The sequence below is a fragment of the Mandrillus leucophaeus genome, unplaced genomic scaffold (genome assembly GCF_000951045.1).
Source record: "Mandrillus leucophaeus isolate KB7577 unplaced genomic scaffold, Mleu.le_1.0 Scaffold770, whole genome shotgun sequence".
Taxonomy (NCBI): Eukaryota; Metazoa; Chordata; class Mammalia; order Primates; family Cercopithecidae; genus Mandrillus; species Mandrillus leucophaeus.
Window position 1 is genome coordinate 729,541 of NW_012108364.1, and position 24,453 is coordinate 753,993.

At 37.3% G+C, this 24,453-nt stretch overlaps 1 protein-coding gene across 3 annotated transcripts in view; it reads left to right on the top strand.

Annotated features, from left to right (window-relative positions):
- Positions 1 to 24,453, top strand: part of RGS22 (regulator of G-protein signaling 22) — a 170,060-nt gene that overhangs the window by 140,854 nt on the left and 4,753 nt on the right. For all 3 annotated transcript variants that reach the window (XM_011966731.1, XM_011966733.1, XM_011966732.1), the window contains 3 exons: positions 4,057 to 4,218; positions 9,557 to 9,736; positions 13,318 to 13,476. In XM_011966731.1, coding sequence (XP_011822121.1) covers positions 4,057 to 4,218; positions 9,557 to 9,736; positions 13,318 to 13,476 — 501 coding nt within the window. The remainder of the gene's footprint in view (positions 1 to 4,056; positions 4,219 to 9,556; positions 9,737 to 13,317; positions 13,477 to 24,453) is intronic.

Here is a 24,453-nt window from a genome sequence, read left to right on the forward strand (position 1 = left end):
TCTCCCCATCACTTTCAGGTACACCAGTCAAATGTAGATTTGCTCTTTTCACATAGTCCCATATTTCTTGGAGGCTTTGTTCATTTCTTTTTACTCTTTTTTCTCTAATCTTGTCTTCTCGCTTTATTTCATTAATTTGATCTTCAATCACAGATACCCTTTCTTCCACTTGATTGAATTTGCTCTTGAAGCTTGTGCATGCATCACAAAGCTCTTGTGCCATGATTTTCAGCTCCATCAGGTCATTTAAAGTCTTCTCCACACTGTTTATTCTAGTTGGCCATTCATCTAATCCTTTTTCAAGGTTTTTACCTTCCTTGTGATGGGTTCCAACATCCTCCTTTAGCTCAGAGAAGTTTGTTATTACTGACCTTCTGAAGCCTACTTCTGTCAGCTTGTCAAAGTCATTCTCCATCCTGGTTTGTTCTGTTGCTGGTGAGGAGCTGTAATCCTTTGGAGGAGAAGAGATGCTCTGATTTTTAGAATTTTCAGCTTTTCCGCTCTGGTTTCTCCCTATCTTTGTGGTTTTATCTACCTTTGGTCTTTGATGATGGTGACCTACAGATGGCGTTTTGGTGTGGATGTCCTTTTTGTTGATGTTAATGCTGCTCCTATCTGCTTGTTAGTTTTCCTTCTAACAGTCAGGTCCCTCAGCTGCAGGTCTGTTGTAGTTTGCTGGAGTTCCACTCCAGACCCTGTTTGCCTGGGTATCACCAGCAGAGGCTGCAGAAGAGCAAATATTGCAGAACAGAAAATATTGCTGCCTGATCCTTCCTCTGGAAGCTTCGTCCCAGAGGGGCAGCCGCCTATATGAGGTGTTTGTCGGCCCCTACCATGTAGACACCTCCCAGTTAGGCTACATGGGGGTCAGGGACCCACTTGAGGAGACACTCTGTCCATTCTCAGAGCTCAAATGCTGTGCTGGGAGAACCAATGCTCTCTTCAAACGTTTAGGTCTGCAGAAGTTGTCTCCTGCCTTTTGTTCAGTTATGCCCTGCCCACAGATGTGGAGTCTAGAGGCAATAGGCCTTGTTGAGCTGTGGTGGGCTTAATTTTCACATCGTAGTACAGCAGCTTTCAACATCTGACCCACGTTTCAGTGACTTGCCCAAGAACCAGATGCATTGTGGAATTCTGATACATCTCTTCAAGAGCCCCCAGGTTGTATGCCAAGAATGTTGCAGGACTTTTCCTTCGTTCAGCTAAAGACTGGGTTCTTGTCTGTCCCTCGGCTAGGAAAATTTAGGCTGGGAGACGGTTTAAAGGGTGAATAAAGCTGGGTTTTATTGGGTGAAAAGGTGGGAGGATGAAAGGGAAACAGGGTTCCTCCACAAGGCCAGAGTCCCCTGTTAGAGGCTTCCCATTGACCCTTGGAATTCAGAACTCTGTTCTTTTAAAAAAAACTTATTATTATTATTATTCGGGTCTTGCTGTGTTGCCCAGGCCAGAGTGCAATAGTATGATCATAGCTCGTTATCACATCTAACTCCTGGGCTCGAGTGATCCTCCTGTGTTCACCTCCTAAATAAGGAGCTCTATTCTTAAAGAGATCCTTGACCTGCTCAACCTTAGAAGTGTGTGATTGCCTTAAATATGTATTTTTCTTTATTCTGTGTGTCATGGATTTACTGAGACAAGCTGTGCATTCCAACATATGATAGTTTATTATTGAGAGTGAATTACACAAAAAATGAGCAGCATGCAGCAGAATCAGCAGGTTAAATTGTCTTACATTATGACTTTAATTTATCTGCCTGTCTGTCTGTCTGTCTATCTATCTATCTATCTATCTATCTATCTATCTATCTATCTATCTATTGATCGACAGAGTCTTGCTCTGTCGCCCAGGTTGGAATGAAGTGGCACAATCTCAGCTCACTGCAACCTCTGCCTCCCAGGTTCAAGCAAGTTTCATGCCTCAGCCTCCCCAGTAGTTGGGATTACAGGCACACACCACTACACCCAGCTTATTTTTTGCATTTGTAATGTAGACGGGGTTTTATCATGTTGCCCAGGCTGGTTTTGAACTCCTGAGCTCAGGCAATCTGCCCATCTTGGCCTCCCAAACTGCTAGGATTACAGGCATGAGCCATCATGCCAGGTACATTATCCCTTCTATTTAGAGCTGCATTTTAATCATAACTGTACACTGCTCTCAGGCATCCTCACAAGGGCACTTTGCCGAGCAGGAGCACACATAAAAAATCAAATCAAATTGAAATAGAAATAAAAATATTAAAAGCAAAAAGATAGAATTTTAGCTCTAAAAGAATTAAGATAACTATCATTTTGATGACTTAAAACCACTACAATATAATACCTGGCTAGAAATGGCCTATTTTGCTTTGTAACATGCATAATAAACATAGTCTTCCTTTTGAACTTGCAAGTTTATGTGTACTTATCCTTCTGCAGGTCCTAATAAAATGTCCAACTAGACCTAGGTGACCCTCTGCTAACTAACAAAAATAGATGTTTATTTGAATATTAGAGGAATGTATGTATCTGTTCGTATGCTCTTTTGTGTATTTTCCTCCTGAAAAGAAATAAACTTTTTTAATGTTTGTTTTTTGCTATAATTTTGATTGAAATATTACATGGAATGGAATTATTTTTATATAATTGTTTATTACATGTATTTTATTATTTTGTTTAAATTACAGGTTTTAGTTAAATTTCTAAGTTTTACTATCTTAAGCAGATCTTAAAATATTATTTGCTGAGTGGATTTTAAATAAACATCCCAGTCTAATACATAGCTGTTCCTATTTGTAGGGCTATAATTTTAATATGGGCCATATGGTGGGGGTCTTAACTTTTTGTCCAGAGAACATGACATGTGTCTCACTAAAATAGTGACATTTATTCACTTCTATTCACTTTATCTGGGTTAATGGCACCACCATTCATCTAGACTGCCTGGAGTTGCTTCACTTTTCAGTTTTCAACTCAGATGTCATCCTCAAGGCCCTTCTCTGTAAAGGTTTTACTCCTCCAGGCAGAATTAGTTACTCCTTCCTTTGTGTTACCATGGCACTTTTAAAAAACGTAACTCTCTAAACACTTAAATTGATAGTCACATATTATTTGTTTCAAGGAATTTATTTTATGTGTTGCTAAATCCATCTGAACTGTTGTCTTTGGAATGATACTTCCTTGCATGGTTGTAAGCTAAAAATCAGCTTTGGGGAACTTAAATATTAAAATCTATTTAGTGAATTTGATAAAATCGATTTCTTATGTTTTCAATCTGAAAGGCTAAATGGGGTTGAATATGTGATTTTAAATGGGCAAAATAAAAAAAGTAGATATTTTATATTTCCAAATTGTAAAGATGTATAATAAATGTTGATAAAAATACCTTTAGGTGTTACTAAAATGCCATGGGTGCTTCTGGCTTTTATGTTATGTAAAGTAAACAGTCAGTCAAAGGAATTTTAATAAAATAATTTATTAATAATCATTATTTGTTATTATTTTTAATCATTATTAACATAATAAAAAGATGTCTCATCTAAAAATATAATATTTTCAGGATAAAATTATAGTGAAGCGCTATAGTAAATTATTTAACTTATAGAATCAATTGATAATTTTTTCTTAAAAAATGAAAATATGTTAAATGTTAACTACTTTTACTTTTTAAAAAGCAAGAGAATTATATATTAATATATAACATATGTAATAATAAAATAAATAATGTAATAACATATAATCATAACATTATGATTACTTTGTTCTGTTTAAGCACAGAACTCATACAATGTACTAAAAAGTAGTTTTTCACCATAATCTCAAGCTGTAATAACTGTTAACATTTTTAAACAATGTAGTCATATGGTCTAAATCATCTAGTCATTTCTTTTTCACTCTACCTCCTAAAAATGAAGCCATAAAAATATAAAGGAGACAAAAGAGAAAGGAACAGGGGAAAATGTTGCGAAATTCTATTGTAGCCATGCTACACATTTCGACAGGCAAAATTACAGGAGATAGAAGTTGGTAATTGTTAGCCTAATTAATGAGCCAATTTCCTATATTCTCTGTTTTGGACAGCCTGTGGAGAGTAAGTGGATCTCTTCATCTTGTGAAATCATTGCTTTTCGCAAAGCATTATTGAATCCAGTTACTTCAAGACAATTTCAACGTTTTGTGGCTCTAAAAGGAGATTTATTGGAAAATGGTTTACTCTTTTGGCAAGAAGTACAAAAATATAAGGTATTGTATTGGGAGCTGGAGAAAACCACCTGTTTTGAGGAGGAAATGCATTAAAATGTCAGATTTTCAACTAACCTTATGCACAAGATTTGTATAAGATATCCCAATTTTGCCATCTTCTTCCTACCAGTATATAAATATTGAGATGTTTATTGTCCAATCTCTAGATACATTTATTATTATACAGTAAAGAATAAGAGTGAGCCCTAGAATGATAATACAGGTTGGGCATTCCAAGTCTGAAAATCTGAAACCTGAAATGCTCCAAAATCTGAAACTTTTTGAGTGCCAACATGATACTTAAAGTAAATGCTCCTTGGAGTATTTCAGATTTTTTATTTTTAGATTTGGAATGCTCAACCAGTAGGTATAATACAAATATTCCAAAACCAAAAATGAATCCAAAATCTAAAACACTTCTGGTCCCAAACATTTTAAGTAAGGGATGCTCAACCTGTATTAGGTTTTTTTCAGATATTAACGTACATATGATTTAATGAGAACCTTCCTGAAGAGAGTTTTAACTATATTTCTACACATCAATCATCTCTAAATGTACTGTACGTATTTTTTCCTAACAGTATCTATATTTGGTGTATCCATACAACTAAGATCTCTTTGTAAGAATCCCTCCAAGGCATATTTACAGTAATAGTAATCAAAGACACTGGATTATGGATAAATAAACCAATAGAGAAGAGAAAGGAATTAGAAAGAATTAGAGATGAAAAAGAACAGCCAAATTCTTAACAAAATAAGTAAAAGAGAAATGGTTAGGTACAAAGGCAGTTTATTTTCAGGGTTAAGTGTTGAGTGTAGTCATACAGAATCTTCACACTGAAGAGGAGGAAGGAACTTTCCCTGTTATGTTGTCTAGATTTGAATAAAGAAATGTCTAGAAATACTGAACGGTATTTTAATCTTTGCTTAAATGCTCTCAGAGGTAGCAGGCTCATTTCCTTGCAAGCAGTCTATTCCATCCCATTGTAAACGTGGGGAATAAAAATTAACAATTTAGGAGTATAATGCTTTCAAATGGCCTATAACTATGTACTATGTGACACTAATACAGTTGCTTAACATATAGTTAGTAGTTGCTCAATAAAATTTATTTCTAAGTTTTTCCAACATACAGTAAAACTGTTTTCTACCCATTTCTGTTATCAACAGTTTTTGTACTATTCTCAGCTGAGACTGTAACATTAAAAAACAACATTTTTGAGACAGGGTCTCACTTTATTGCCCAGACTGGAGTACAGTAGCACAATGACAGCTCACTGCAGCCTTGACCTCCTGGGCTCAAGTGATCTTCCCACCTCAGCCCCCCAAGTAGTTGGGAGTACAGGCATGCACCACCATGCCTGGCTAATTTTTAATTTTTTTGTAGAGATGGGGTCTGCCTGTGTTGCCCAGGCTGGTAAAAAATAAATTTTTGAGAGAAGCTTTTTCACAGCCTTTCACATGAGCAATATTAAAATAACTTTTTTGGGAATTAGAAAGGAGGTAGACTGTGTTTTCCTCAATAGGTAATTTTTTCTTATGGGTGGGCAGAACTATCTTTAACCTAATATAAATATGAACAAGCCTAACCCTGCTAGGACAAGAGGTAATGAGATACACTTTGTAAAATAGGTATTTTAAAAAACCAACTATAGACTTACACACCGTGAACCCTTAGTTCTATGACTTTCTCCTTTAAGGCCTCCATTTAAATTTTGGTCTCCATTTTAATGTCTTTTCTACAATATAGCATGAGAGACTTACAATACTAGGTAGCTATTAAAAAGCAAGCTATAGGAGTAAAGTTGTTTATATAACAAACATTTACTAAGTATCGAATGTGCCAGGCATTATGCTAGATTGTAGGCATAAAAAGGTGAATACAACACACTGCCCTCTTTCAGGCAGGAAAACATCCATGAGAACAAATATTAGGAAATAATGTTGACTCTTATCCGTGTTCTGACTAGGTATAGTTTTAGCACAGAGGAGAGAATGATGGCATGGGGGGACAATAGGACAGTGAAGTCTCAGCAAGAGTGATGATACTTGCATTGGGCCGTGAGGGAGTTTGCCAGCTGGAAGGCATTTATTCCACTTGATAAAGTCTAACCGAGCTAACTCTTATAAGGCTTAGTCTTATTAAGTGTTTACTATGTGCCAGATATTGTCTTAATGCTTTTCATGTAATAATGAATTTATTCTTCACAAGAATCCCATGAGGTCAAGGATGTCATTCTCATCACTTCACAGATGAAACTAATGCACAGAAAGGCTAAGAAATTCCCGACATCACACAGCTAATTAACTGGTAGAGCTAGACTTTGAATCAGGTCATTCTATTGCTAAAGCCCACGCCCTTAACCACTAAGCTGTGCTGCTTCTCAGTATTGATTGTGGTAATATACAAAGAGATGGCTGGAGCAATCTTAGTCAAACATTGCTCTGGATTGTGAAAAGTTGGAAAGAACCAGTTGTACAACAAGGACATTGGTTACTAAATTTTGATATATCTATATAGTAGAACATTCTCTAGCCATTAAAAATGTTCTAGGAGAATAATCAATGATGGGAAAAGATGTTCTGCTCATTGATCTTTTTTAAAAACTAGCTACTAAAAATCAGTATGGTTTCATCTAAAGTGTATGCGTATGTGTGTGTTTGTGTCTATAAAGAAAAGACTGGAAGGATTTATTTATCCGACAAATATTTATTAAGCACCTACCAAGGGCCAGGCCAAATCCTGAGGATACAACTGTGATCAAAATAGTCTACCCTGTTAGAGCTTACAGTGTCAGAGGAAGGACAAATGAGTGTTAGACAAGACAATTATAAGAGTGTGATTAGTGCAACAAGGGAAGAAACACAGTATGCTATGGGAGTACCTGAGATGGACGTCTCTCCTGGACCGAAAGTTACAGAAAGCCTACTAGAGGAAAGTATGCTTAAACTGAGACCTTCATAATAGGCGAGAGTTAACTAAGCTAATGGCACAACAGGGCAGAACAATTAGAAAAAAAAATCAGTTATAATTATGTCCAAATGCTGTCTTTTTGCTCAAAATTATAATTGTATAGCTTCACAAATTTGTTTTATTTCATGAGCCTTATATTCCATAGTTAGGAGGCTAATTGAATAATATAAAATAGGCTTTTTCTTTTTTTTCCTTTTTTTTGAGACACCGTCTTACTCTGTTGCCCAGGCTGGAGTGCAGTGGTGTGATCATGGCCCACTGCAGTGTTGACCTCCCTGGGCTCAGGTAATCCTCCCACCTCAGCCTCCCCAGTAGCTGGGACTACAGGCATGCACCACCACACCCAGCTAATATTTTGTATATTTTTGTAGAGATAGAGTTTCACCATGTTGCCCAGGATGGTCTGGAACTCCTGGGCTCAAGCCATCTGCTTGCCTCGGCCTCCCAAATTGTTGGGATTACAGGCATAAGCTACCATACCTGACCTAAATAGGCTTTATTCTAAGGTGATGCTTAATTGAGTATGAAGTGCTAATTGTCACAATGTAACATATTAAGTTTTTTTCACACTTACACCAAATTATATATAAAGTTTTACATGAAAGACATCAGAATTTTTATTTCTTTCATAATATCCATGGGAGAGCTATTACAATGCCCAACGTATACTGGGTACTTAATAAATGTTGGTTCATTTCTGGGTCTAAAGTGAGAAGTTTCCAATTTGTTTGCTTTCTGATGATTTGGAAAACAATGTCTTTGACAGAGAAATGCCATAATTCAAGCGAAATTACCTCTTTATTTAAAAAAAATGATAGTCCTACACCTGTGACTTTAAAACTAGCTCATTTTGGGCAAAGGACATGAACATATACTTCTAAAAAGGTGTATAAATGACCAATCAAGAAACGTATGAAGAAATGCTCAGCATCACTAATCATCAGAGAAATGCAAGTCAAAACCACAGAGAGATACCATCTCACACCAATCAGAATGGCTATTATTAAACAGTCAGAAAACAACAGCTGCTTGGTGAGGCTGCAGAGAAAAGGGGGCTATTACACACTATTGGTGGGAATGTAAATTAGTCCAGCCATGTGAAAAGCAGTCTGGAGATTTCTCAAAGAAATTGAAACACAGCTACCATTTGACCCAGCCATCCCATTACTGTATGTATACCCCAAGAAGAATAAATAATTCTGCCAAAAAGATAGATGTACACATATGTTCATCACTGCACTATTCACAGTAGCAAAGACATGCAATCAACCCAGGTGCCCATCAGTAGTAGACTGGATAAAGAACATGTGGTACATATACACCATGGAATACTATGTAGCCATGAAAAAATGAAATCATATCCTTTGCAGCAGTGTGGGTGGAGCTGGAGGCCATTATCCTAAGAGAATTAATGCAGGAAAAGAAAACCAAAAACCACATGTTCTCACTTATAAGTGTGAGCTAAACATTGGGCACACATGGACATAAATATGGGAATAATAGACACTGCTGACTACTAGAAGGGGTAGTGAGGGGAGGGTGGGTTGAAAACCTACCTGTTGGGTACTACGTTCACTACCTAAGTGACAGGATCTGTACCCCAAACCTCAGCATCATGCAATATTCCCATGTAACTAACTTGCACATGTACCCCCTGTGTCTAAAATAAATGTTGACAATTTTTTAAATGGCACATTTTAATGTATGATCATTAATTTTAGGTTATCTATAAAGAGAATAATACGATAGGGTAACTACACAGCATGGATAATAAAAGACATAAAATGGCACACCTGTTGACAACCAGCATGCCCACTACCCTTTTTGAGCCTAAATCACCTAGGTGTAGAAGCAAGACTGGACAGGAAAGCTTTTATATCCACCTGTAGGTGGAGTTAGGTGCCTATTCTCAATGTTCTCCTAGGATACTATGTATACCTCTATCATAAAATGTATTAACTATCCAGAATTGGAGTAACGTGTTTTCACACTTCTCCAGTGGAGATTGAACCTTAAAAGGGTAGGGGCTCAGCTCAGTATCTGGTTTATAACAGGCCCTCATTATATGGTGGTTAAATGAGTCAAAGTAGATACTAATGTCATTCCTTTGCCTAGAGGAACAAGTGATCAGGATTATATGAAATCTGTATTTATGTCATGTACATGTATCAAAGTCTTAGGTTCCTCAAATCCAAGAGAAAGAAAATCTATAATTTTTTAAAGACAGCCTTGAAATATATCACTGCCTTCTTGACCTAAAGTTGAAATGTATATATTAATTGAAACACATATTGATACAGTTCTATTAAGTGTTGTGGTAGTTCATTAATTATATACCATTCTATCTTTCCTTCTTCTGTTCAGGACTTATGCCATTCTCATTGTGATGAGTCTGTCATCCAGAAGAAGATTACGACTATTATCAACTGCTTTATTAATTCCAGTATTCCACCAGCTTTACAAATTGACATTCCAGTAGAGCAAGCCCAAAAGATTATTGAACACCGGAAGGAGTTAGGACCATATGTATTTAGAGAGGCACAGGTAAGAGATCAGGGCATGTGGCTAAGCATATTTTAAAATAGATTGATAATCCTTTTAAAGATAGATATCCCTTTGGGCCAGGCATGGTGGCTCATGCCTGTAATCCCAGCACTTTGGGAGGCTGAGGCAGGCAGATTGTTTGAGCTCAGGAGTTGCCAGGCCCAAAAGGATATCTTCTTCTGGATGACAGACTCTTGTTAAACTCCAGCTAATTCCTCCTTTCTTTTTCAACATATTTCCTTTTAAAATATCTGCTACCACAAAAATGTGTAAAATAGGTGTGTCCCAAGATTTGTGTATTTTTAAAGATTAGAATATTCACAGAGCTCATAAAATAAGTGAGAGGAGATTTAAGTACTCTACCAACATAAAGTATACAAACTCATGAAAGGAAAATTGTGCCTGTTAACCTGCTCAAGTTACTTCTTTTTAAGATAAATAATAGAAAACAGTGACTTGGTGAACATAATTTATTTGCATTTTAAAAAGCCTTTTAGTGATGTTGTTCCTAAAAAATGATTAAGAAAAATAAATTATAATAGGGGTAATAGGGAAGGCCATGTCATGAATGAAGTGATATGAAACAGAGATTTAGGGTATTATTGCCCTTGAGCATGGTAAAAGGCGATTATTCTTACATTCATTTGTGAGCCAGCTGTGTTCTAAGTCCTCTAAGGAACCAAAAGTGAACTCACAATCCAAATTACGCATTAAAATAGGCAGAAATATAGAGGAATGATTGAGGACGTGCTATAGAGAAATGGTGAAAACATGGTGTCAGAATGGTAACATCTGTTAATGAAAAGATCTTAGAGATAGCTTAGCCTAGCCTGGGTTTCCTAGTAACCAGGCCAGGACTTATCCATTGATATCAAAGGCCTTGAGTCTGATGGTAAATGTCTGGAGCTGCCAATACCAGTCAGTTCTGGTATACTCTTCAAGGATTGTAACCAAAGGATTTTATTGGAGTCCTCTAGCCTATGACTTCTACCTGATTTTCTAAAAGGGAGTCCTACTAGATATATCTTAAATATGGACGTTAGAGCATCTGAAAATAAATAATCTTTATTTAGGGGCCTCATCCCACTGAATCTGTTGTTATTCCTCTTTTCCCAAGGAAGTTTAGAGAATGGCATTGCCATCTACCCCAGGATACAAGCCACAGATCTGGTTGGCCATCTCCATGTCTTCCCTCTCCTTCATTTCCTTACCTCCATATCTAATCCATTCCTAAAACTTTCCTAGTTGTCTCCTCGTTATCTGTCATTCTATCCACACCTCCACTCACCTACCTCATTTTAGATCTGCAACATGACTCATAATGTATTACAGAAACTCCCTGCCTCTGGGTTCTCGCCAAACCATCCAACTAAGGGTTGACAGAGCAATCCTTTTTTAATGTATATCTGATCATGTCACTTCTCTGCTTAAAATATTTCAATTCCAGCCAAGCACACTGGCTCACACCTGTAAGTAATCCCAGCACTTTGGGAGGCCAAGGCAGGAGGATTGCTTGAGGCCCGGAGTTCAAGACCAGCCTGGGCAATATAGTGAGATCCTATCTCTACAAATAATAATTTAAAAAATATTTCAGATACTTCCCACTGCCCTCAGAATGAAGTCCATACTCCTAGATATCTCTGTAGCTACATCTTTTACCACTCCCTGCCGTCTCTCCCCTAGTCTAATTGAAATAATTATAGTTTCATAAGTGGCCCTTACTGCTTTCTCTTCTGAGTTTTTTGCAGTATCATCTTCTCTCCCTTGTTTTTACCCCTGTCGCAGCACTTATCACACTAAATTGAAAGTGATTATTCCCATGTCGACTTTCCCATTAGATTGTAACCTCTTTGAGGGCAGGGAATGGTTCTTATTTATCTTTGCACTTCAAATGCCAGGCATAGAGGAGACATTTTTAGGATACATAAATGAATGACGTGAGAAGAAATATGTCATGACAGAAAGGAGTAAGATCAAATTGGAAATGAGAGCAAAGTTGAGCAGAAGGGCTGAATAGTAAATTTAAAACTGCTGACAGTTTTAGCGTTGGTATCAGTGCAGCCTCTGTCTATCCCTCACTTCCACTATCAATAACCTGAAAGTTTGCATCACCCAGTCAAATTTTCGCTGGCCCCTTTTGCTCATACTAAAGCCGTTATTTATTTACTGGCAGTGAGTAAAGTAGCTCTATGTTTATTAAAACATTTTCTTATCCACAATTTGGTTATCTTTTAAGATTACAAAGGTACAGGGTAATTTTAATTAACAATATATATTAACCTACAATCTCAATTGCAACTTTTAACAATAGAGTGGTTTTATGTCCTAATTGGGTGACTTTTACTAGAAAGCCTTCAAAATGGAAATATATATATTCAAGAACTGGGAGTGACTCAGGTTTTGGAAAGATAACTGAGAAGTATGATTAATAGAGGAGGAGGAGTATTTAAGCTTCAGTTCATAATAAAAACTGCCATGATCCCTTAACATTGGAACAGGGGATTACTTAATTAAGTGTATGGCAGGTAAATGTAAATGAAAGTGTCTTAAAAGCCTGCGTTTCATCAAATAAAGTATCTCTAGATTTTACATTTACACTCCCAAGAGGCTACAGAATTCAATAACAAAATTGTATTTTAAAAGGAGCGAATAATTTTAGTATTACTAATAACATTCATGTATGGAAAAGAGGAGTAATGAAATATGCCATTTCAGGTCTCTTGATCACTGCAGCATTTACTTTTTAAAGATTCCTCTTTTCCCCTATGAGTTGGCTTGGAGCCTAATGGGATGGTTCTTTTTTTTCCAGGGCATTAGGTAAAGGCCATTCCTAGCAATAAGATGTTGAACTTGATCTTATGTAGCAAGTCCTACCTTCTTGAAGTAATGTATACCTCTGGAACTAATGGAAAAACTTGGCATGAGACTTAGAGCAACTATTCTTATCTCTATAAATATCACAATTAATCACTTAAAGTGTCCTTATAGAAAGCATTTGTCCAGGATACCGTTCTGCTTTTTAAATGTTACTTTTCTTGCTCTCACATAAAAGTAAGAGATTATATCATTTAAAAGTTACTCAAGATTTATCCTTAGATCTGCAGCTTTGTTTAAGAGCTTTTCCAGAGGCAAAATGGTATTTCATTTCTCTAAAAGAAAGAAAAGAGGGAGGGGGGAGTTCCCTTGATGAACTGGATATTTGGAATACTTGCATAAAACAGCAGAGTGTATGGCAGATCAACTAGTATATGTTTTAAAAGAAAACATAAATTTCTTATTTTAAAAGACCTAATGGATTCTTTATTAATACAATCAATTGGTTAGGGAAACACAAAGAATAAAGTGACTTTTAAGTGTATTTAGTGTATGTTTTTTTTTTTAAAGAAAGACTTCTCATTGGTAATAAAAACCATTGATAATAAGCATGTGCTGAGCAAAACTATACCAAGATGTCTGGAGACAATAAGTTGGAGCAAACATGGTATATATTAAAGATAGAATAGTTAATCTGTTATTATGGTGAATAGAGTTTAAATTGGTACATTTGTATAAAATTGTAATCTGAGACTTTTTTTATACAGATGACAATTTTTGGGGTTCTGTTTAAATTCTGGCCTCAGTTCTGTGAGTTTAGGAAGAATTTAACAGATGAAAATATTATGAGTGTTTTAGAAAGAAGACAAGAATATAATAAGCAGAAAAAAAAATTGGCAGTCCTAGAAGACGAAAAATCTGGAAAGGTGAGACAAGACTCATTTTGGGTTTTATCAGACTTTTAAAAGGTATGTGATATGTGTGAATTATAGAATAATTTTGTCTGGGGATATATAGAGAGAAGTTATGGAATACAGATATTAGTGGATTTTAAGCCTTCAGTCAGAAGCTTCAGACTTTTGGAATTCCTCTAAATTCATTTCAAATGTCATCTCTTCTAAGTGAAGGCTTCCTTGACTTTCTGTGGCAACACAAGCAACTTGCATCCACTGCAATAACGTTCCTCCCGCTTGTAGAACATGCTTTATATAGTCCTGTGATTAAGTTTTTACATCTGTCACCTTCATTGGACTAAGATCCTCAATGATAGTATCTGCCTTATTCATCCATGTTTTATAAGCCCTTACACTAGTGTCCAGCACATGCTTAATTATTAATAATTGTTTATTGAATAAATCAGGAAATGAATGAACAAATATTATGTACTGGCAGGGGCAGCATTTTCAATATTAAAATTACAGAATGGGCTGGGCACGGTGCCTCATGCTTGTAATCCCAGCACTTTGGGAGGCCAAGGCGGGCGGATTACCTGAGCTCAGGAGTTCACAACCAGCCTGGGCAACACAGTGAAACCCCATCTCTACTAAAATACAAAAAAAAAAAAAAAATTAGCTGGGCGTGGCAGCATGCGCCTGTAGTCCCAGCTACTTGGGAGGCTGAGGCAGGAGAATTGCTTGTACTCGGGAGGCAGAGATTGCAGTGAGCCAAGATTATGCCCCTGCACTCCAGCCTGGGTGACAGAGCAAGATTCCGTCTAAAAAAAAAAAAAAATTACAGAATGATACATTGTGAAATGTGTAAATGAGTCACAAATTGGTCAGCCTCCCTATTTGTCTACTATCTATCCATTCATTCATTCATTCATTCATTCATTCATTGTTCTCTTTCTCTCTTTATATTTATCCCTTTTAATTAAGAAGGGGTAATTGCTCCCAAATAACATGTTTCATCTTATTTATAAGCTTATGCCTATTTTATTTTTAAAAATAAATGTAAAAGACACCAAAAGACACAAAAATAATATAATGAACACTCATATTTATTTGTGTAGGCCAGAATAAACACTTTTAACATTTTGCCTTATTTTTCTTTTTCCCATTAGAAATAAAACATTGCAAATAGAGTAAGATCTAGTAACCTCAGCCCTGAGTTCTATAACCCTCCCTATACCTAGGATATATTTGTCCAGCTCTTTTTAAAAACAGTGTTTCGTGCATATGGATGCATTCATAAACAATACAGAATACTATTTTTTATGTATTTTAACTTACATAAATGGTATCATATTGTATTAGTCTGCTCAGTCTGCCATAAAAAGTACATTTATTCTTTTTATTTTATTTTATTTTATTTCTTGCAATGGAGTCTCACTGTGTCACCCAGGCTGGAGTGCAGTGGTGCAATCTCAGCTCATTGCAACCTCTGCTTCCCAGGTTCAAGTGATTCTTATGCCTCAGCCTCCTTAGTAGCTGGGACTATAGGCACACGCCACTATGCCAGGCTAATTTTTGTATTTTTAGTAGACAGGGTTTCACCATGTTGGCCAGGCTGGTTGCCAACTCTTGACTTCCAGTGATCTGTCCACCTCAGCCTCCCAAAGTGCTTGGATTACAGGTGTGAGCCACGGCGCCCTGTGATGTTCATTCTTTTTAATCAGCAAATACGCTTCCAGAAATTTATTCTAAAGGAGAGAATCAACTGGGTGCGGTAGCTCACACCTGTAATCCCAGCACTTTGGCAAGCCAGGGCAGGAGGATCGCTTGAGCCCAGGGGTTGGAGACCAGCCTGGGCAACATAGCAAGACCTCATCTCTACAAATAATTTAAAAATAAATAAATAAATAAATAAGAGAATCATAAACATGCACAAAGATGTATATACACAGCATCACTTATAATAGTAAAAGTTGAAAATGACTCTTTTTTTTGGTCATCTAATTATTTTAATGGCAATATACACTATCATCTGGATATGAAAAGTCATGGACAGGTTCATCCTATGAAATGCTAGGCCTTGGGTCTTCTCAAATTTGTGCCACACTGGCAAAATATCTTGGCCTTTACAGAATATATAACCCTAGCCAGCTACACAGGAAATTGAGAAATAAAATACAGGGTTTCCATTATTAAAGCAAGAGTGAACTGTGTTGTTGATAACATTACCAGGTTAATTAAGGGTTATTAGTAATAAGAAAAAATAGGTACTTTTAAAATTCTGTCACCACTGCAAACAGATTTATCAGATGCTGGTTCAACAATATAGAATAATCTTAATATTACAAGTTCCTAATTGAATGCCAATATATTATTATTTTATTAATACCATCTATGCATAGTGACTACATTTTAATGTCTTTTCTTTGGGGCTTTTTTTTTTTTTTTGAGACAGAGTCTCACTCTATCATCCAGTGCCATGGCATAATCTCAGCTCACTGCAACTTCCACCTCCCGTGATCAAGCAATTCTCCTGCCTCAGCCTCCTAAGTAGCTGGGATTACAGGTGCATGCCACCACACCCGGCTAATTTTTGTTATTTTTTGTAGAGGCGGAGTTTCACCATGTTAGCTAGGCTGGTCTCAAACTCTTGACCTCAAGTAATCTGCCCACCTTGGCCTCCCAAAGTACTGGAATTACAGGCGTGAACCACGGCACCTGGCCTTTGGGACTTTTTTTTAATGCATAGGGTTTTATTTTTGTTTTACATAATTATATCCTTCCTTTTTTTTTTTTTTAGACAGAGTCTTGCTCTGTCATTCAAGCTGGAGTGCAGTGGCATGATCTCAGCTCACTGCAACCTCTGCCTCTCAGGTTCAAGCAATTCTTCTGCCTCAGACTCCCAAGTAGCTGAGATGACAGGCACCCAGCGCCACACCTGGCTAATTTTTGTATTTTTAGTAGAGATGGGGTTTCGCCATGTTGGCCAGGCTGGTCTCGAACTCCTGACCTCAAGTGACCCACCCACCTTGGCCTTGCAAAGTGCTGGGATTACAGACATGAGCAACTGCACCCGGTCTTATATCCATTCGTTATATGCAGTTTTAATCTTTTTTTTCTCATTACTGTTGTATCATAACCATTTTCTACATTAAACATTCTTTGTGAACACAGCATTTTATGACTAGATAATGTTCCATGGAAGGGTTATGGCCATGGGTTATTTAACCAAATGTTTAAATCTAAACATTTGTATCTCAGTGTTTTTTATGCTGTTGTAATATTGATCTTGTTGGGTAAAATCACTCCTCCCCAACCCCAGCCCACCACCAAAGTTTTGGGTTACTTCATGAAACTATACATTTCAATGTGTAATTACTGCTGAAAGGGTATAACCATTTTAAGGCATTTAATACATTCACAAATTACTCTCTCATGCGAGTAGTAACCAGGTTCCATTCTGCTTAGCTTCAAAGATCAGACAAGATACAAATTATTCTATTAAAAAGTGTATGCCAATTTAAAATGATCTGCAATCTAAATTGGCAGAAAATACCGATTTTGCTACACTTTTGTTAATATGCATTTTTTATTATACTTTAATTTCTGGGATACATGTACATAATGTGCGGGTTTGTTACATAGGTATATATGTGCCATGGTAGTTTGCTGCACCCATCAACCCATCATCTGGGTTTTTTTGTTTTTTGTGTTTTTGTTTTTTGGTTTTTTTGGTTTTTTTTTTTGAGATGGAGTCTCACTCTGTTGCCTGGGCTGGAGTGCAGTGGTGTGATCTCGGCTCACTCCAACCTCTGCCTCCCAGGTTCAAGCTATTCTTCTGTCTCAGCCTCCCAAGTAGCTGGGATTACAGGCGCCCACCAGTATGCCAGCTAATTTTTTCAATTTTTAGTAGAAATGGGGTTTCACCATGTTGGCCAGGCTGGTCTCGACCTCCTGACCTAGTGATTCACCCGCCTTGGTCTCCCAAAGTGCTGGGATTAAGGCATGAGCCACCGTGCCTGGCCATGTCATCTAGGTTTCAAGCCCCACATGCATTAGGTATTTGTCCTAATACTCTCTCTCCCCTTGCCCCCACCCCTGACAGGCCCTGGTGTGTGATGTTCCCCTCCCTGTGTCCATATGTTCTCATTGTTCGACTCCCACTTATGAGTGAGAACATGTGGTGTTTGGTTTTCTGTTCCTGTGTTAGTTTGCTGAGAATGATGGTTTCCAGCTTCTTCCATGTCCCTACAAAGGACATGAACTCATCCTTTTTTATGGCTGCATAGTATTTCATGGTGTATATGTGCCACATTTTCTTAATCCAGTCTGTCATTGATGGGCATTTGGGTTGGTTCCAAGTCTTTGCTATTGTAAATAGTGCCACAATAAACATACATGTGCATGTGTCTTTATAGTAGAATGATTTATAATTCTTTGGGTATATAGCCAGTAATGGGATTGCTGGGTCAAATGGTATTTCTGGTTCTAGATCCTTGAGGAATCGCCATACTGTCTTCCACAATGGTTGAACTAATTTACACTTCCACCAACAGTGTAAAAGTGTTCCTGTTTCCCTACATCCTCTCTAGCATCTGTTATTTCCTGACTTTTTTTTTTTTTTTTTTTGAGATGGAGTCTTGCTAGTCACCCAGGCTGGAGTGCAGTGGCACAGTCTCCGCTCACTGCAAGCTCCACCTCTCAAGTTCACACCATTCTCCTGCCTCAGCCTCCTGAGTAGCTGGGACTACAGGCGCCTGCCACCACACCCATCTAATTCTTTGTATTTTTAGTAGAGACAGGGTTTCACCGTGTTAGCCAGGATGATCTCGATCTCCTGACCTCGTGATCCACCCTCTTTGGCCTCCCAGAGTGCTGGGATTACAGGTGTGAGCCACCATGCCTGGCCTATTTCCTGACTTTTTAACGATCGCCATTCTAACTGGTGTTAGATGGTATCTCATTGTGGTTTTGATTTTTATTTCTCTAATGACCAGTAATGATTAACTATTTTTCATATGTTTGTTGGTCACGTAAATGTCTTATTTTTAGAAGTGTCTGTTCATATCCTTTGCCCACTTTTTGATGGGATTGTTTGTTTTTTCCCTGTAAATTTGTTTAAGTTCCTTGTAGATTCTGGATATTAGACCTCTGTCAGATGGATAGATTGCATACATTTTCTCCCAATCTGTAGGTTGCCTGTTCCCTCTGATAATAGTTTCTTTTGTTGTGCAGAAGCTCTTTAGTTTAATTAGATCCCACTTGTCTATTTTGGCTTTTGTTGCAGTTGCTTTTGGTGTTTTAGTCATGAAGTCTTTGCCCATGTCTATGTCCTGAGTGGTATTGCCTAGGTTTTCTTCTAGGGTTTTTAATGGTTTTTGGTTTTATGTTTAACTCTTTAATCCATCTTGAGTTAATTTTTGTATAAGGTTTAAGAAAGGGGTCCAGTTTCAGTTTTCTGCACATGGCTAGTCAGTTTTCCCAACACCATTTATTAAATAGGGAATCCTAATATTTATAATAGGGAAAGGATTCCCTATTGCTTGTTTTTGTCAGATTTGTCAAAGATCAGATGTTTATAGATGTGTGGTGTTATTTCTGAGGCTTCTGTTTTGTTCCATTGGTCTATATATCTGTTTTTGTATGAGTACCATGCTGTTTTTGTTACTGTAGTCATGTAGTATAGTTTGAAGTCAGGTAGTGTGATGCCTCCATCTTTGTTCTTTTTGCTGAGGATTGTCTTGGCTCTATGGGCTCTCTTTTGGTTCCATATGAAGTTTAAAGTAGTTTTTTCTAGCTCTGTGAAGAAAGTCAATGGTAGCTTGATGGGAATAGCATTGAATCTATAAATTACTTTGGGCAGTATGGCCATTTTTGTGATATTGATTCTTCCCATCCCATGATATTGATTCTTCCTATTCATAAGCCTGAAATGTTTTTCCATTTGTTTGTGTCCTTTCTTATTTCCTTGAGCATTGGTTTGTAGTTCTCCTTAAAGAGGTTCTTCAGATCCCTTGTAAGTTGGATTTCTAGGTATTTTATTTTCTTTGTAGCAATTGTGAATGGGAGTTCACTCATGATTTGGCTCTCTGTCTATTATTGTTGTGGAGGAATGCTTGTGAGTTTTTGCACATTGATTTTGTATTCTGAGACTTTGCTGAAGTTGCTTATCAGCTTAAGGAATTTTTGGGCTGAGACGATGGGGTTTTCTAAATATACAATCATGTCATCTGCAAACAGAGACAATTTGACTTCCTCTCTTCCTATTTGAATACCCTTTCTTTCTTTCTCTTACCTGATTGCCCTGACCAGAACTTTCAGTACTATGTTGAATAGGAATGGTGAAAGAGGGCATCCTTGTCTTGTGCTGGTTTTCAAAGGGAATCCTTTCAGCTTTTGCCCATTCAGTATGATATTGGCTATGGGTTTTTCATAAATTGACCATATTATTTTGAGATATGTTCCATCAATACCTAGTTTATTGAGTGTTTTTAGCATGAAGGGGTGTTGAATTTTATCGAAGGCCTTTTCTGCATCTATTTAGATAATCATGTGGTTTTTGTTATTGGGTCTGTTTATGTGATGGATTACGTTTATTGATTTGCATATGTTGAACCAGCCTTGCATCCCAGGGATGAAGCCAACTTGATTGTGGTGGATAAGCGTTTTGATGTACTGCTGGATTCAGCTTGCAAATGTTTTATTGAGGATTTTTGCATTGATGTTCATCAGGGATATTGGCCTAAAATTTTCTTTTTTGTTGTGCATCTGCCAGGTTTTGGTATCAGGATGACGCTGGCCTCATAAAATGAGTTAGGGAGGGTCCCTCTTTTTCTATTGCTTGGAATAGTTTCAGAAGGAATGGTACCAGCTCCTCTTTGTACCTCTGGTAGAATTTGGCTGTGAATTCATCTGGTCCTAGGGTTTTTTTAGTTGGTAGGTGACTAATTACGCCTCAATTTCAGAACTTGTTGTTGGTCTATTCAGGGATTCAACTTCTTCCTGATTTAGTCTTGGGAGGGTGTATATGTCCGTGAATATATCCATTTCTTCTAGATTTTCTAGTTTATTTGCATAGAGGTATTTATAGTATTCTCTGATGGTAGTTTGTATTTCTGTGGGATCTGTGGTGATATCCCCTTTATCATTTTTTTATTATGTCTATTTGATTCTTCTGTCTTTTCTTCTTTATTAGTCTGGGTAGTGGTCTATTTTGTTAATCTTTTCAAAAAACCAACTCCTGGATTCAGTGATTTTTTGAAGGGTTTTTGGTTTCTGTATCTCCTTTAGTTTTGCTCTGATCTTTGTTATTTCTTATTTTCCGCTAGCTTTTGAATTTGTTTGTTCTTTCTTCTCTAGTTCTTTTAACTGTGATGTTAGGGTGTCGATTTTAGATCTTTCCCATTTTCTGATGTGAGAATTTAGTGCTATAAACTTCCCTGTTAACACTGTTTTAGCTATGTCCCCGAGATTCTGGTACATTGCGTCTTTGTTCTAATTGGTTTCAAAGAACTTATTTATTTCTGCCTTAATTTTGTTATTTACCCAATAGTCATTCAGGAGCAGGTTGTTCAGTTTCCATGTAGTTGTGCAGTTTTAAGTGAGTTTCTTAATCCTGAGTTCTAGTTTGATTACACTGTGGTCTGAGAGACTGTTTGTTATGATTTCTGTTATTTTGCATTCGCTGAGGAGTATTTTACTTCCAATTATGTTGTTGATTTTAGAGTAAGTGTTACGTGATGCTGAGAAGAATGTGTATTCTGTTGATTTGGGGTGGAGAGTTCTGTAGATGTCTATTAGGTCCACTTGGTCCAGAGCTGAGTTCAATCTTGAATATCCTTGTTAATTTTCTGTCTCATTGATCTGTCTAATATTGACAGGTGAGTATTAAAGTCTCCCATTATTATTGTGTGGGAGTCTAAGTCTCTTTGTAGGTCTCTAAGAACTTGCTTTATGAATCTCCTGTATTGGGTGCACATATATTTAGGATATTTAGGATAGTTAGCTCTTCTTGTTGCATTGATCCCTTTACCATTATGTAATGCCCTTCTTTGTCTTTTTTGATCTTTGTTGGTTTAAAGTCTGTTTTATCAGAGACTAGGATTTCTACCCCTGCTTTTTTTTGCTTTCCATTTTCTTGGTAAATATACCACCATTCCTTTATTTTGAGCCTATGCACATGAGATGGGTCTCCTGGATACAGCGCACTGATGGGTCTTGACTCTTTATCCAATTTGCCAGTTCATGTCTTTTAATTGGGGCATTTAGCCTATTTACATAAGGTTAATATTTTTATGTGTGAATTTGATCCTGTCATCATGATGCTAGCTGATTATTTTTCACATTACTTGATGCAGTTTCTTCATAGTGTCATTGGTCTTTGTATTTTGGTGTGTTTTTGCAGTGACTGTTACCAGTTTTTCCTTTCTATATTTAGTGCTTCCTTCAGGAGCTCTTGTAAGGCAAGCCTGGTGGTCACACAATCCCTCAGCATTTGTTTGTCTGTAAAGGATTATTTCGCCTTCACTTATGAAGCTTAGTTTGGCTGGATATGAAATTCTGAGTTGAAAATTCTTTTCTTTAAGGATGTTGAATATTGGCCCCCACTCTCTCCTGGCTTACCCTACAGGGTTTCTGCCAAGAGATCCACTGTTAGTCTGATGGCCTTCCCTTTTTAGGTATCCTGACCTTTGTCTCTGGCTGCCCCTAACATTTTTTCCTTCATTTCAACCTTGGAGAATCTGATGATTACGTATCTTGGGGTTGCTCTTCTCGAGGAGTATCTTAGTGGCATTCTCTGCATTTCCTGAATTTGAATGTTGGCCTGTCTTGCTAGGTTGGGGAAATTCTCCTGGATAATACCCTGAAGAGTGTTTTCCAACTTGGTTCCATTCTCCCTGTCACTTTCAGGTACACCAATCAAATGTAAATTTGGTCTTTTCACATAGTCCCATATTTCTTGGAGGCTTTGTTTGTTCCTTTTCATTCTTTTTCTCTAATCTTGTCTTCACGAGTTTTCATGAAGTTGATCTTCAATCCATTCTTCTGTTTGATCAGTCTGGCTATTGATATTTGTGTATGCTTCATGAAGTTCTTGCACTGTGTTTTTCAGCTCCATTAGGTCCCAGGTTGACTTCACACTGCTGTGCTGGCAGCGGGAATTTCAAGCCAGAGGATCTTAGCTTGCTGGGGTCCTTGGGGATGGGACCCACTGAGTGAGACCCCTTGGCTCCCTGGCTTCAGCCCCCTTTCCAGGGGAGTGAATGGCTCTGTCTCACTAGGGTTCCAGGCTCCACTGGGATACAAAAAAAGAAACAAAAACCTGGAGCTAGCTCGGTGTCTGCCCAAATGGCTGCCTACTTTTGTGCTTGAAACCCAGGGCTCTGGTGGCATAGGCATCCAAGGGAATCTCCTGGCCTGCGGGTTGCAAAGACCGTGGGAAAAGCATAGTATCTGGGCTGGAGTGCATCGTTCCTTACGGCACAGTCCCTCATGGTTTCCCTTGGCTAGGGGAGGGAGTTCCCCAACCCCTTGCACTTCCCAGGTGAGGCAACACTCCACCCTGCTTCTGCTCACACTCCATGGGCTGTACCCACTGTCTAACCAGTCCCAATGAGATGAACCGGTACCTCAGGAGGAAATGCAGAAATCACCCTCCTTCTGTGTTGGTCTCTCTGGGAGCTGCAGACCTGAGCTGTTCCTATTCAGCCATCTTGCCAGATGAGGTACCTAAAATAGTCAAATTCATAGAAACAGAAAGTAGAATAGAGGTTGCCAGGGTCTAGGGATAGAAGGCAATGAGGAATTATTATTTAATGGGTACAGAGCTTCTGTTTCAGATAATGAAGTTCTAGAAATGAAAAGTAGTTGGTATGGACTACATATTTGTGTTCCTCAAAATTCATACGTTGAAACTCTCATATTATTTTTAAAGACTAATTTGAAAGGCATGAAATGTTGTTCTTATTTTCATGGCTTTGATTAGTAGGGATATTGAAAAAATTGTCCATTTTTGTTAAGCAGTAGCATTTCCTCTTTGGGGAAGCTTCTGTGGTATCTCTTCTTTACTCATCTGTTGGCTTTTTTCCTTAAAGATTTGTATTAAATGAAATGCAATTATACATGGTTCTTTTTTGTTATAATTACTTCAAATGTGTTTTTCTCTTAAATTTGGGTAAGTTATTTTTTTCTTTTTTTAAAGAAATTTAATTAATTTTTTATTTGTATAGATTTAGGAGTACAAGTGCAGTTGTGTTACATGGGTATGTTGTGTGTGGTAAAGTCTAGGCTTTGAAGTATACTCATCACCCAAATAGTGTATGTTGTACCCAACAGGTTGTATTTCATCCTTCACTTGCCTCCCACCCTCCCAACTTTTGGAGTCACCAGTGTCTGTTACTCTACTCTGTATGTCTGTGTGTACCTATCATTTAGCTCCCACTTACAAGTGAGAACATGTGGTTTTTGACTTTCTGTTTCTGAGTAAGAACACGACCTAAATTTCTAATGAGTGTTGCTAATTAAATTATCTATGAAACACCCTTTTCCTAGAATATTATCTGTTGAAAGTGATTATATTCATTTTATCATTCAGCAAACCTTTTAGTGCATAAGATCATTCATCCACTGAAAATGGTGATGTAATTTATTAATTTCATCATTCAGCAAATTATTTGAGTGCATACTATGTGGCAGACACTGTTCTACAGCAGATAAACAATGGTAAATAATACAAAGGCCCAGCATACATTCCAGTTCTATATTTTCACATTTTCACAACATATTCTACATGAAAAGGCAGATTTAAAAAGAGCAAATATAGTTAGATTCTATTTGTATAAAATTTATATAATAAAATATAAAGATTAAAATTGTGAATCTACACATTTTCCCTAGTGAGAAATATAGATGGATGTTCATGAAAATGTTTATAGTGGTTTTTCTTGGATTCCAGAATTTGGGAATGATTTTTACATTCAACTTAATCATTTCTCTCATTTATTTTAAAGC